General features: G+C 37.5%; 1 protein-coding gene across 19 annotated transcripts in view; it reads right to left on the bottom strand.

Moving 5' to 3' along the window:
• hspg2 (heparan sulfate proteoglycan 2) overlaps positions 1 to 13,332 on the bottom strand; it is a 119,899-nt gene that overhangs the window by 36,396 nt on the left and 70,171 nt on the right. For 11 of the 19 annotated variants that reach the window (XM_016664635.1, XM_016664629.1, XM_016664631.1 and 8 more), the window contains 16 exons: positions 8,888 to 8,955; positions 8,377 to 8,441; positions 8,161 to 8,301; positions 7,776 to 7,967; positions 7,387 to 7,425; positions 6,912 to 7,016; positions 5,204 to 5,455; positions 5,031 to 5,081; positions 4,413 to 4,496; positions 2,879 to 2,971; positions 2,695 to 2,787; positions 2,248 to 2,478; positions 1,641 to 1,754; positions 1,437 to 1,564; positions 261 to 347; positions 58 to 116 (listed from right to left, as the gene is read on the bottom strand). In XM_016664635.1, coding sequence (XP_016520121.1) covers positions 58 to 116; positions 261 to 347; positions 1,437 to 1,564; positions 1,641 to 1,754; positions 2,248 to 2,478; positions 2,695 to 2,787; positions 2,879 to 2,971; positions 4,413 to 4,496; positions 5,031 to 5,081; positions 5,204 to 5,455; positions 6,912 to 7,016; positions 7,387 to 7,425; positions 7,776 to 7,967; positions 8,161 to 8,301; positions 8,377 to 8,441; positions 8,888 to 8,955 — 1,802 coding nt within the window. The remainder of the gene's footprint in view (positions 1 to 57; positions 117 to 260; positions 348 to 1,436; positions 1,565 to 1,640; positions 1,755 to 2,247; positions 2,479 to 2,694; positions 2,788 to 2,878; positions 2,972 to 4,412; positions 4,497 to 5,030; positions 5,082 to 5,203; positions 5,456 to 6,911; positions 7,017 to 7,386; positions 7,426 to 7,775; positions 7,968 to 8,160; positions 8,302 to 8,376; positions 8,442 to 8,887; positions 8,956 to 13,332) is intronic. The other 8 variants (XM_007578978.2, XM_007578979.2, XM_016664646.1 and 5 more) reach the window with 6 other exon arrangements.

Below are 13,332 nucleotides of genomic sequence, written 5' to 3'. Positions count from 1 at the left end.
TAATTTCACCAAGATCACATGGGGTTTTTTCAAGTGAAGATCAGCATTTTGCATTACCGTCATTTGGACGACACTTATTTCTGTCCTGTGGGTTGCCAACATATCCTTCAGCACAACTATTAAGGATGAAAAAAGAAACAGTTTTTACTTATATCAGGGATTATTTTGGTACAAAACCCCCTGCTTTCTTTGAAACTACATTAAAAATATTAAAACAGTTAGTTGAATTTTCTCCATGACAGAAAGAACAACCACCTCACCGTTCACAGTGCTGGCCAGTATAACCAGGCTGGCAGGAAGTGCACAGGTAGTCTCCATTACCAAGGCTCTCGCATGTAGGAGAGAATCTGTCACACAAGTTACACACAAAGGTTAAAATCAAGTAAAAAATAATGTGTCTAGCCAAAATATATATGCAATATAAAGACGCACAAACAGACAAAATCAGTTAGTGATCACTGTCAGATGATTTTCGTTTTGTTCAGCCCTGAGCAGCGCACAAAACTCAAAATAAGATCTTTTTCTGGTCAGTTAATGTGTTTGGATTTCTTGGTATTGCCAGAAAAAAATCCAAAGGATGAAAAGAGCCACTCCTTATATTGGGGTTAAATATGGGGTCACATATAGGCTTACTGAAAATGCTTAAACATTGTACTTTGGGATAGTGCCTCACGTAGTGGATATTATGTTGCATACAGTATACTATATTGTCGTGTTGAGTTTGTTTTGCTTTTTGTAATTGTCATTGTGTTCTTTTTACTCTGATCATTTTTGGGGCGATTTGTTGTTACAACATTGTTTTTGTCTTCTGTGGAACCAGAAAAATGTACAGTAAAACTGTTCAAAGCAACAAAAAAAAAAGAAAATCTTGGGATGGCACGCTGAAACTCAACAGTGGGAGTCCTATTTAGCTTAAGTTGCAGGTGAAAGTTGAAATGTAGATCCACTCCAACTGTATATTCATATTCTAGAGGAGTTTAATACCAAAAACCAGTTGATTTGTGCAGAAAGTGAAAATTTCGGCAGCCCTTTGGAGATCTTAGAGTTAAGGTCTACTTCCTCTGTAGTTAATGCTAACTAATTGGAAACATAAGATGTCGGCAATTTGAAATGTGAACTTGAACCCTTTGATCTTCGTTTTATTCAGTTTAACAGCATTTTCCCTCTAAGACATAAAACAAGGCCTCTTATCCAATCAGAATAGAAACATCAAACTTTACAGAAACTCGACTTGGGAAATCCCAGCATACAATCTAATCCTAACAGCAAGTGTGAAGTCAGTTACATGCAAGTTGCTTTGATAAATCTGCTGGTGTTGAATCAAAAGCCTAGAAGCTGAACCTGATTTTCTGTAAACAGAGGAGCTGGACACAGATCAGTCTACTGCTATAAATGGAGCTGAAATAACAGCTCTTGGTATGTGTTCAAGCACTTACTGGTTGTCTGGGTCAGTGTGAGGGCAGCCACATCTCTGGCAGTCTTCCGGGGTGCCAGCAGTCGGGTCGCCAAAGAAGCCAGGGGCGCACTGCTCACAGAAATCTCCCTGTGTGTTGTGCAGGCAGCTCTGCAAAGAAGCCGACTGAGTTAGCGGGGAAATCTAGAAACTGATATTAGTCACATGATAAACTTGTGCTCCATACTGTGCAGGTGCCAGTTTCCGGGTGGCAGGAATCAGAGTGGCCATTGCAATCACAGAGCTCACAGTGACCCAAGTACAAACCTCCTCCAGTACGGGTGTAGCCAGGTGCACAATCCTGGAAGAGGAACGGAGTTGTTGTTTTGAAAACTAAAGAGAATAAACTGCAAAACACAAAATCTCAACTTTCTAATAGAGATATCTTAGTACATTTGGATTAAGACAAAACTAACTTACACATTATGTTACAACAATATATTGGAACTTATTTTAAGTCAATAATCGCTTAATATTAATAAAAAAGAACTAGTTCTACTGGCAGATTTTTAAACTTACAACAAGACTTTTTTCATGTTACAAGTGAAACAATCTGCCAGTGGAACTAGTACTTTTTCACTAATATTAAGGTATTTCTAACTTAAAACAAGCTTCTATGTTGCTGGAAAGTTACTTTAACGTTAAGATATTTGCACTACAGATCTTAGCAAAAATACTTGCTAAGATCTTGTGTTTCTGCAGTACAGTATTCTACTGTATCCATTTTATTTAGGCAAAATGGTGAAGAGGTTTCATTATACTTTCTTTTTTATACAAAATATATCTACATATACCTGGCAGGAGAGTCCTTGGTAGCCAGGCGGGCAGCGACACTGCTCCACCTCAAAGGCCTGTACCAACCCACTGTAGTTGGGCACAGCCACCTCCATACTGACGTCAGAGATGCTGGACGAGCGCATTTCAGTGGAGTAGGAAGCTCGGATCAGGATATCATCCAGATCAGCCAGAACCATCATCAGGTGCTCTCTGGTGGCAGGCATGCCATCAGGTCTACGCCAGTGTTCCTGTGAAACAGAAAAAAAGCTCAATCAGCTTCACGCCAACACATTCAGGACAGATCTTTGATGATTGAAATGTGCTCACAAAACATTTTCAGTTCTCCAATTTAGGTTTAGCAGACCCATGTCTAAGAACACATGTAATAATTCTACAACATGTTGTAGTTGACTATATTTAATAATGTTTTTACTGTAGTTTGGGTGAGGTATGGATGCACTCACCTCCCTAAAGATGATCTCAAACTGTCTTCTCTCTCTGCTGCCCGGCTGGTTTCTCCGCCATGCCTGACGGGCTACCAGTGTGATGTCATTACCCTACGGCGGACAACAAGGGCGGGTGAGTAAATCCAGCAGATATTGGGAGTTGTGACTGGAAACCAGTACACCAGCTGCAGGGCATACTCACAATGATCTGAACGTCAGCATCTTCGAGTTCTGTCCCTCTGGAACCGGTCACATAGGTTATGGTGTATTTCAGTTTGCCACCATAAGAACCCACCTGAAGTGTTGACACCAATTTATGAGTTAGTTTGTTTAAACGATGCAGCATGGCTGTTTGAGCAACAGCTATATGTACATAGTGACACTTGAAGGCCTGTGTAAGAGGAAAATCTCTTCTAAAACATTCAGTGTGATTCAACACAAAACAGCATATTAATGTAAACCACAGGATAAAACATAAACAAGTCACTCTTACTATGGCATTAATATTTTTTTTATTAAGGAAATCGTAACATTTTATAAAATGTCAATGTCAGTGTCAAGGTCAAATGTATTTATATAGCACTTTAAAAACTGGTTTAAAACTGCACCAAAGTGCTGTAAAAAAAACGATAATAAAATAAGTTGATCAAAAGAAAAAGAGAAATGTTACAAGAAAAGAAAAAAATCTCTCTATATATTGTTAAAATAACATAAGTAATAAGTAAAATGAATAAATAAATAAAAATATCTTATTTAATCATAGTTTCATGTGTATATATTGAACGTTTTTATAATATCAAAGTTAAAACTACCATCCCTTAGGCTCTTGGTATAAGTAGACAAGTTCATCATAAAATTAAAAAAGACATTTTTTCAGTAGTCAGCATTTAAATACGGACATTGACTTAAAGGAAGTGAGTCGTATGTATGTATGTATGTATGTATGTATGTATGTATGTATGTATGTATGTATGTATGTATGGATGTATGTATGTATGTATGGATGGATGTATGGATGTATGGATGGATGGATGGATGGATGGAAAACTGGAAATTGTCACCTGTTTTCCTAACAAATCTGTCTTATGAAAACCCTGGACTGACCCTGTAACCACTTGTTCCACCACAGGTGATACATCATCTACATCCTTTACATGTGTAACATGAGTGCAAGGAGAAATGAATTGTAGATGAAGAGAAAAAGACAATCATATGGTAGCTATGTGCATATCATGCATAAAACCAGCATAAACAAGCACAATGGGCAGTTCGATTTAATTTGGAAATTTCTAATAGTTATAAAATGGATAACTGAATGAGTAACGATGCCTAGATATAGAATATTTTTCCTTTCTTTATTGTTTCCCCAAAGCATATGGAGACCAGAAAAATAGTTTCATCAATTGGACAGGAACGCTGTTATAATCAGCATAGTCTTTCCAGTTACCAATATCCCCATTGTTCAATTGGATATGTTTAAATAATATTTACTTTTGTGTCTTTCTTGTCCACGAATGTGTTCTATTACTCTCCTGGATTCTGTTATTTTCACAGTCAGATCTATTAGAAATTAGATCAGATTTTTTAAGACTGCAAATAATTTCTCTTCTTGCAAGGCAGATGTGCAGGAAATCAAAAACAAACAATCATGGCAGGACAATGGGAATGGTTCAATGGAGTAGGAAAAAGTCTGCGAAATGTTTTGCTGAATCCTGCCCAGAAGTCTTCCCAGTTACCTTTTCCCCTGTGAACTGCTCAGGGAGCTGCCAGTACAGCACATCGTCTTGCTGCGAGCTGAAACCTTTGTAGACCAGAGCGTACTGAGAGGCCAGAGATGGAGAAAAAGGCTTTAGAGAATAAGCCACAGACAGAGAGGCAGGGAGAGCAACTTGTAAGCACGCAGACAAACAGAAAAAAGCAGGCAACCAGGGCACAGAGAAAGTCTGACAAACATGACAAAGTTAAAGTCCTAAATTATTTTAAGTCAGAAACTACTGTTTGGTTTGTGTTTTTACAGATTTCTAAAAATCAAGCCCAATTTGAAAACTGTAAAAAAGAGATTTAAAAACGAGCTTTTTAGTCATATTATATCAAATTGCTTTCCATGCATATGTGAGATTTGGCTCTTTTTAGAACATAAAACAAAAAATTAAAAGTCTGTCTGTTCAGACTTAAGAAAATTGTCTGGCCTTTGATAATGATTTCCTCTGTGATATTATGTTAACTCAAAGTAAATCTGGTCTGGTAAGTTTGTGAAGTAGACTTCATTTAAAATCTACTGTATTACTTTTTTTTTTTTTTTAATGGTGAGAAACAAGTGGCAAATTATTTCATGCTTTCTTGGTATTGTCTACCTTACTGCTGCCTCCAGAAGCACCAGCAGACTTGCTGAAAGTGTTCTTGCTCTGGTCACCCACAGCAGACCCAGACCCCAAAAAGAAAAGCCAAAAAGTCACCAACAGCAACGACTAACTCAAAAGTTTAAAACCCTGACATCACATCTCTGGCCGACTACGACAGAGTGTACCTGCAGACGAGGGGCGTGGCCTGGTGAGTAAGACTGGGGCCGGGTTGGTCTAACAGAGGAAGAGACACCGGATGCGGGAGAGGGGGGGCTCAGGTTATGCAAAGACCATTGAGGAGAAGAAGGATTCGGGACCCGGGAGGAGGGAAATGAAGAGGATTTAGGAGGGGGGGGAAATGGAGGGAAACCGGCTTGTCCATTGGAGAAGTTAGACAGAAGTGCCCAGACCTCATCATCCAGCTTTTTGACATCATTCTGAGGAAGCAGGGCACCAGAAACAGAGTGGAGAGGTAACGGTGGGACAGTTAGCAGGAAAAAGGTGGAGATTAGAGTTTTAGTTCTTCCTCATCTGTGTGACACACTGATTGAGTGAGCATGCTGTCATAGGAGACAGTGATGTTTGGGTATCTTAAAAAGTCTAAAGTCTCAGCTATCCAGGGTCACACCAAGAGCAAACATCACAAAACATCTTCAACTCATCACATATCAAACACATGCACTAACACTTAAAAACTGTCTACAGTCTGTGCCAAATACAGCACCCTACATACTCACAGATGTATGTTTTAAAGATGCATAAAAATACTAAATAATTAGTCTTTCATCACAAAATCATATACTCACACAAGAAAATTTTTGGAAAAATCCAACCATTAATTTGTGTATTTTCAGATGGAGGGAGAGACGCTCCTTTGTAAGACAAGCCACAGCTACTGGCAATCCAAAAAAGAAATCATAAAGTAAAAATATAAAAACAAAAAAACATAAAAAAATATATATATTTTACTTTTCTAGGTTGAACCGAGTCCATGAACTCTACATTTTAGCTCATGACCTCTCATTTCTCTGAAATGTAAATATTGTGCAAAGTGAAACAAGGGGACCCTTATTTTGTTATCTAATTTATAAAGTGGGGAAAACACGAGGACATGCAACAGGTCTGTGTTGATCTTCATAAGTCAGGAGGTGACACCAAGACAATGGTTACACCCATAAACATACCCAAGTCTATATCAAAACAAAAAAAATCTAAAATTTAAAACCTCTGGAACTGTGACAAACAAGAATGAGGACTGAAGTATGCCAAAGTATGGCGATCTTCCAGAAAAGTTTGTGGATTTTTGAAATGCTATGCCATTTTAAACAGAAACACGGTCACCTCTGCTAGAAAAATGAGTTTAAAAGCAGTTTGTGTCTCATAGACAGACAGATTCACCAGTATATTATCACATTCAATTGATGCTAATAAGTAAGCTGGGTTTACCACCAATATAAAAGTAAGCCATCACAGCAAAACTACAGTATTAGCAAGTTATTTATTTTTTTAATTACATAGTAATTACAAAACATATATTTTTTCTATTCAAAAGTAGGCAATTCATACTTTGAAGCTTATTTCAAAAACTTTATATCTTGCAGTTAACCCTAACATTATTTTATTTAATGCAAAAACATGCACTATAAGATACAGTAAGTTATCTTATTGGTAAAATTGAACTGGAGTGTTTCCCCTCTGAATACATGTACTTAAATTAAAGGCTGGATTTTTCAGAGTAGGATCTTTGTTGGATTATTACTTTGCAATAATTGATTCAAATATTGAAAGATTTATTTATTTTTTACGGGGAGGGGGTCAATAAGTACAGAGGGTGCTATATTCTGGTTAGATGTGTTAGATGGTGTACACTACAGTGCAGCTCATACCAAATACCTGGCTGTCTCTTTTGGGTCTTTGTTTGGCCTTACGTTCAGCGGCCATTAGGCTCCAAACAGAAGCATCCTTCCTGAGCTGTTCCTCTGGCGAATACGAGTCACTCTATTGATGTGGATGAAGGAAGCCCTTTGATCACTGTCTGTTTCACTGAGCTCATGGTATTTGCTAGTGTTGTGACAGTGTTACTGAGGTAAAGTTAAACTTTATGAATCTCTGAAATGGACCATTAATGATCAGTCTATTTACATGGCTCATGTGATGCGATGCAGAAAGCGATTCATGGAATATGCAGGTTCACTAGCCTCATGCTCACTCACTGTGTGCCTTTATTTACTAACCATGACCATGCCAGACCCACCAGCCACAGTTACAGGCATGCATTAGATAGCAACTAAAAGTTAATAATAGGGGCTTTTAATCTTTTTAGATGATTTGATGATCAAAAATCCGTCATTCATTGTGGTCACTATACCTGATCTGCTCGTTTGATACGAGAAAAGTAAGAATCTTTCTACAGAAAATGGAGGGAAATGCACACAAAAATTGGAGAGCAAAGTTATATAAATGATTATTGCAGTTACCATTTATCCACATTTTGTCATAAGACTGGCAAAGATTTAACAGCAACATTGATGCAGAAATGGAGGTAAAGAAACTGCACACATATTGAAAAAGCTGTTTGATTTTCAAGACTTGCAGAGACATAAGGCAAGGAAAGGGAGCAACATAAAAAGGCTGCAGGGAAGGAAATGGTCTACAAGTTTCTGATGCTTCGCACAATCCCATGTACCAGCGCTGCTACTGTCTGCACATCTCACTTTAGCTGATTCACTGATCTAACTTCTCTTGTTGGCTACTGACCTTATCTCCTTGGTACACATCTGGAAGCTGCCAGTAGTGCGGGCCTTGTCCCAGGTAGTTAAAGTTGCTGTACGACAGCTGAGTGCCTTCGGTGGAAATCTCCACAGTGAAACCAGTAGAAACACGACTGGTTCTCTGGCGGTTTACCAGAGCGAATCCCTGAAAGTTTCTCGGAGTAAAGACAGAAGAGACCTGCAGACACAAGAAGTCTTTTTAGTTCAGATGGGAATTTGCTAATAAGAAGAAGCTTTCTTCGGGCAAACTAATATTTCTCGAACATACTGTCATGAACTTTAAAATTAAGGCATGCAGAGTCTGAGAAAAACTGGATGATTCTTACCTGCATTGTTTCAGAATGATGTGTAAAACAAGTTAAAGAACTTACCACATCTCTGTAGTATGTAGAGCTGAAGCACTGCTGAGTGACACCCATACAGAAACAGGACAAGCAGCCATCTTTGTTTTCCTGGCTGAGATGGAAGGTTCCAGCTTTACAGGTGGAGCAAGATGGACCTTCAACATTCGTCTGCAACAATAACAATCAGCCAAGGTCAGACAAAAGAAGGTTTGTCCAAACAAATACTCTGCATGTTTCCATCACCTTGCACAGGCAAACACCACCAGAGCAGCTTTCTCTGCCAGCTTGGTCACAGTAATAACAGTTGCCTGTAACAAATAACATGGTTATTGTATGCGACAACTTTGTTAATGTGAAATACCATTTAGTGACCTTAAAACCACAAATTCCAGTGTTTTTATATTGGACAGTAAAAGCAGTGAAAGAGAAATAAAAATCTAAAAAGTGTGCTATGAATTTACATTTTGCCGTTTTGTAGTCTGCAGAGTAGAAAAAATTGGGTTTAGGCTTGGACTTTGACTAGGCAATTTTAATTAATTTTAATCTGTTTCTCCACAAGTTTTTTAATATCCTGTCTGTTGGACTTCTTGGTCTTATTTAATGTTCTCCAACAAGTCTCAGAGGTTTTCCGTCTTCAAAATTTCAATTTGCTGTGATTATCTTTCAATCAATCAATCGAGTTTAATAAAAAATAAAAATAAAAAAAAAGAAGCGCCATAAAAATGGAACATTGGGAATAAAACAAATGGCTTACCATTGACATCGTTGTCAGGCACACATTCCTGTCCCCGCAGCGGGTTGCCAATATATCCTGGGGCACATCTAAAGAAAAGTTGTCTGTTAAACAAAATATTTCCAATAAAATAGATCCAGGTTTGAAGTTAAACAGCATTAGCCCAAAATCTGGAAAAAATGTAGGTTCATGACCCCTTGCAAGGTCCTGGAGTGCAGAGTTTGTTGGGAGAACCCCTTCAAACTACTGTTAATTTGTACAGATCTACAATTTACACTAGCCTTAAAGTAATAACCCCATAATAAATGACAGACAGTCTTTTCACCACAATCCAACAGGCTTTCAAGACAAAATAAAACAAAAGATGATTTGACACTGCTAGCAGCCCTAGAGATGGATGAAGCATGGGTGCAGCTAAACTGTTCAACATGTCTCATATGTTGATTCCATCTCTCATATGAATGCACAACTGGAACAGAAAAAGTTTTCCTTTCACAGAATCACAAATGACAAGACTCATAAACAGAAAAGTATCACCATTATCATAAAACTACAGGTTTTATGGGCAAAGGACTGACACCAGGACAAAACAAAGTGGAGGTAAGCATAGCTAGTATGCTTACTAGCTATGTGAAAATATTGAGAATGCATTTAAAAATAAAATGATACAGTGAGGTAGGAAAGAAATGTAGCAAGAACCCAGACAAAAATCTGCGCTGCAACCAAAGCAAAGCAAACCCGAATCTGCTACTTTCGGCGCTGCAGTCTTGCTTACCTCACCTGTACTCTGGCAGGTCCACAGGTCAGTCACAAAGAGGGCTTCCATGTGATAAACTTGCTTTTTTAAAACTAACTGCCTTTAAAGCATAGCTCATTTGGCACTTTGTGGTGTTTTGTACATTTATAAACAAATGTATATGTCATGATCTGTGTTTATTTTGAGTTTTTCTATGTTTTCCTGTTTCCCTGTGAGTCTCTGTCCTGTCCTCCCCGTTGATTGATCCCCAGGTGTGTCTCGTTTCCTTAATTACCCCGTGTGTATTTAAACCCACCTGTTGTCTGTGTTCCTCGTCGGGTCCTTGTCTAAGTTTGTCGTTTGTCTCACGTCTAGTGTTCGCCTCCAGTAGAACTGTTAAGTCCTGGAAAGCGTTAGCTCTCGTTTAAGTCCTGTTTACCAGTTGCTACCGGTATTTGGCTGTGTGCCTGTCTCTCTGCCGTGCTGCCTGTGTTGGACTGTTTGAGCATCTTCATCATTAAATATCTTCATCATCACTATAACCTGGGTCTCAGCGTCTCTCCTCACCACCAACAACCCCACCTCATGTCAGTATATATATATATCATTCAGAACAACAGTACATATTTAAAAGTAATCTGCCAGTATGAAAATGATACATCATAACTAAACCCTGTCATAAAATAAGTACATTCCTAGTGAAGTTCTATTTCACTCAAATAAAAATAAAACAAACAATTTAAATGCATGTTCTTAAGTTTTCAGTTTCATAAGTGTTTCTAGGACAACTTGGGAAGCTGGCATGCCAATGCTAGCATCAGGTAACGGCTAACAGAAAGCCCAACACTCAGTCAGAAGAGTCAGTGAAGGTCACTCAGCACAGATGATGCCTTGTACAACAATAACACTGAAACAACAGTACATTATTACACTGTGGGTTTTTATGAAGCGGGATTGGATTGTGCATTTACATTTGTATTGTGAATATGTCATAATTATAATGTAAGCATATAACATAACAAGGAAGTATTTCACTAAAATAAAAATAAAACACAACTATTTAAATGTATTTTCTTACAAAGTTTTCAGTCAAACAACCTCCATGTGTTTCTATGACAATTCTTACTGCTAGCATGCTATTGCTAGCATCACGTAATGGTTTTCGGAACGTCCACCACTCAGTCAGTGAAGATCACTCAACACACATGATGTGTTGTACAAAAATAAGACTGAAATAGTAATATGCTAATACATTGTGGGTTAGAATGTGAGGTATACAGATGTCAGGGTGGACAGATGTTGGAACCAACGGTTATGGCAAGACACCAAAACGCAGTGTGAAGGGTGTGGTTGGATGAGACCAGACTCCACCAAGAGAACATCACTGCATGTTTTATGCCAACCAACCGCATGATTTGTGTGCTAATCATTTAATACAAACAAGAAGGTTGGGGATTCTATAATACATCCAGTACAGTCAGATAAGCTTTTAACCCAACAATTTAATTTCATTTCATTTGCATGACTCCATCTGGGTGATACATTTTACATTGACAATGGTTATATTAGAAAATCTAATGGATAATGAATATATTGAGTCAACACAATATTTTCAATAAATGTTGAAACATCAAATTTTATGCCAATAATGTAAACATTTGATTATGTTAAAGGAATTGAGGGGAAATCGCTAAAGTGAGAAGAATTCATCCTGGAGGAAACATGGGTGTACAGTTACAGCTCCAAAAATTTGAATATGGAAATGTTCAATATTTCTTGTCACTCATCTTAGAAATTAAAACTCATAAAACATACACTGAAATGTTTCAGGCCTTTACTTCTTGAAATTTTGATCATTAGGGATTACAGGTAATGAAATCCCAAAATTTAGGGTGTCATAAAATTTCATATTACAGTACATACATTTTTAAAAATGTAATTAACAGAAATCCCAGGTTTCTGAAAATATTGTTTTTCTAAGCACATAGTTTTTGACTGAATCTCTTTTGCATATGGAAAAGACTTCAAATCCTTCTAGAAAATGAAATCAGCACAGAATCCTTGTTGATCTAAGTCCAGTGTAAAGTTTCTAAAGTCAGTGATGATTTTGGGACCTTTCCACACTGACAAAAGTACCAAAAGCTGGTTCAATGACCACAGTGTTAATCAGCAAAGTTGTCTGAATCCCAAAGAGAATCTGTGGATTATTGATACATTTATTCATGCAAAAAGAGACCCAGCCAATTATTATGTGCATTGAAAAACAACCATTTCAGAAGCCTGATATTTCTGTCTAAGACATCCTTTTTTTTATTACTATTTAATATTAAAATTTTCTGAAACACTAAATTTTGGGGTTTCATTACCTGCAAGTCATAATCTTCAAAGTTATAATAACGGCATAAAATGTTTTCCTCTGTGTGTAATGGATCCATATCACTGACAAGAAACATTGAGCTATTTCCCGATATTAAAAATTTCTAGCTGTATTTCTAGATAAAAAAAAAATATTCAAATAACTCAACCAAGGTTTATTAAAATATTTCACTCTGACCATTTAACTATCCACCACTTTAGTAGTGACTAAAACTTTTGACTATGTGACAAAAACACACCTGTAATGTCTGCAAGATTTTGGTTCTAACTGCCTAAATCGAAAAAAGAAACAAATTAAGGTAAATTAATAAAAGCTCCAACATGTTGTTTATAATATTTCAGAAAAATGTTCTCGCTTCACTTTTACCCCTTATTCAACAAGTTAAAATCTACTTTTTCTACCGCATAGTCCAAATCAGGGATCTTCAAATCCAGGCCTCAAGGGCCAGGATCCTGCAATCTTTAGAAATGTCTGTGGTTCAATAAACATGCATCAAATAATGAGGTCATTAGCAGGACTCTGGAGAACTTGACTGCATGCTGAAAAAGTAATTAGTAATTTGTTTAAGGTATGTTTGACCAGCGACACTTCTAAAAGTTGCACGACTCCATACCTCAAGGCCTGAATTTTAAATCCCCTGGTCTGGATCATCAAAGTATTTACTCAAAGACTCATTGTGCAATAAATAACACTGACACAACATCGCATGGAAGCTGAACAACAGAAGATGGAGATGATGAAAGAAAACAATAGTGCCAGACCTGAGGTAGTCTACCTTAAAACAAAAGTCAGGCACAAGCAGTAACAGAATACTTAGCCATTTCTTCATAGCATATTTTTGTGCAACAGTTATGGCAATATTTTTGCTAGAGTATACCCTTAAAGATATATAAAACCTTTAGCATGTGTCCCTCTATAAACACGGTAAAAATAAAACCCCTTCATTAACAACTATTCACGGAGTGAGGACATGAATATGAGGTCTGGGATTTCAGCTTTGGATAAAAATAGAAAACAGTTCAACACAACATACTGCTGCTTAGTCATCTGGGATGATTTTGATAGGAATAGCCAGTTTTCCTAAAACAATATGAAGAGAACCCTCTTGATCCTTCCTTCGTTTTGAAGACTGGTAACCTCCATTTAAGAGCTTCAGCAGATCCACAACTCCAGATTTTGAGTTAGCTTTCTCCTTAGGTTCTCTTTTCTTGCTTGTTTTGTGGACAATGGAAGATCTGACTTTATTATGTACTGTTGTGTCAGACGTTTTAAGGGAAGGCGATTTGCTGTTCGAGTTACTTGTCCTTTTTGCTGAGTTTTGGGTCTTCCTGACAGCAGAAGGTTTTGTCTGTT

Source organism: Poecilia formosa, unplaced genomic scaffold (genome assembly GCF_000485575.1).
Source record: "Poecilia formosa unplaced genomic scaffold, Poecilia_formosa-5.1.2 Scaffold501, whole genome shotgun sequence".
NCBI lineage: Eukaryota > Metazoa > Chordata > Actinopteri > Cyprinodontiformes > Poeciliidae > Poecilia > Poecilia formosa.
The sequence above is the reverse complement of the archived record's forward strand: the minus strand, read 5'-3'. Positions and strand labels throughout refer to the sequence as shown.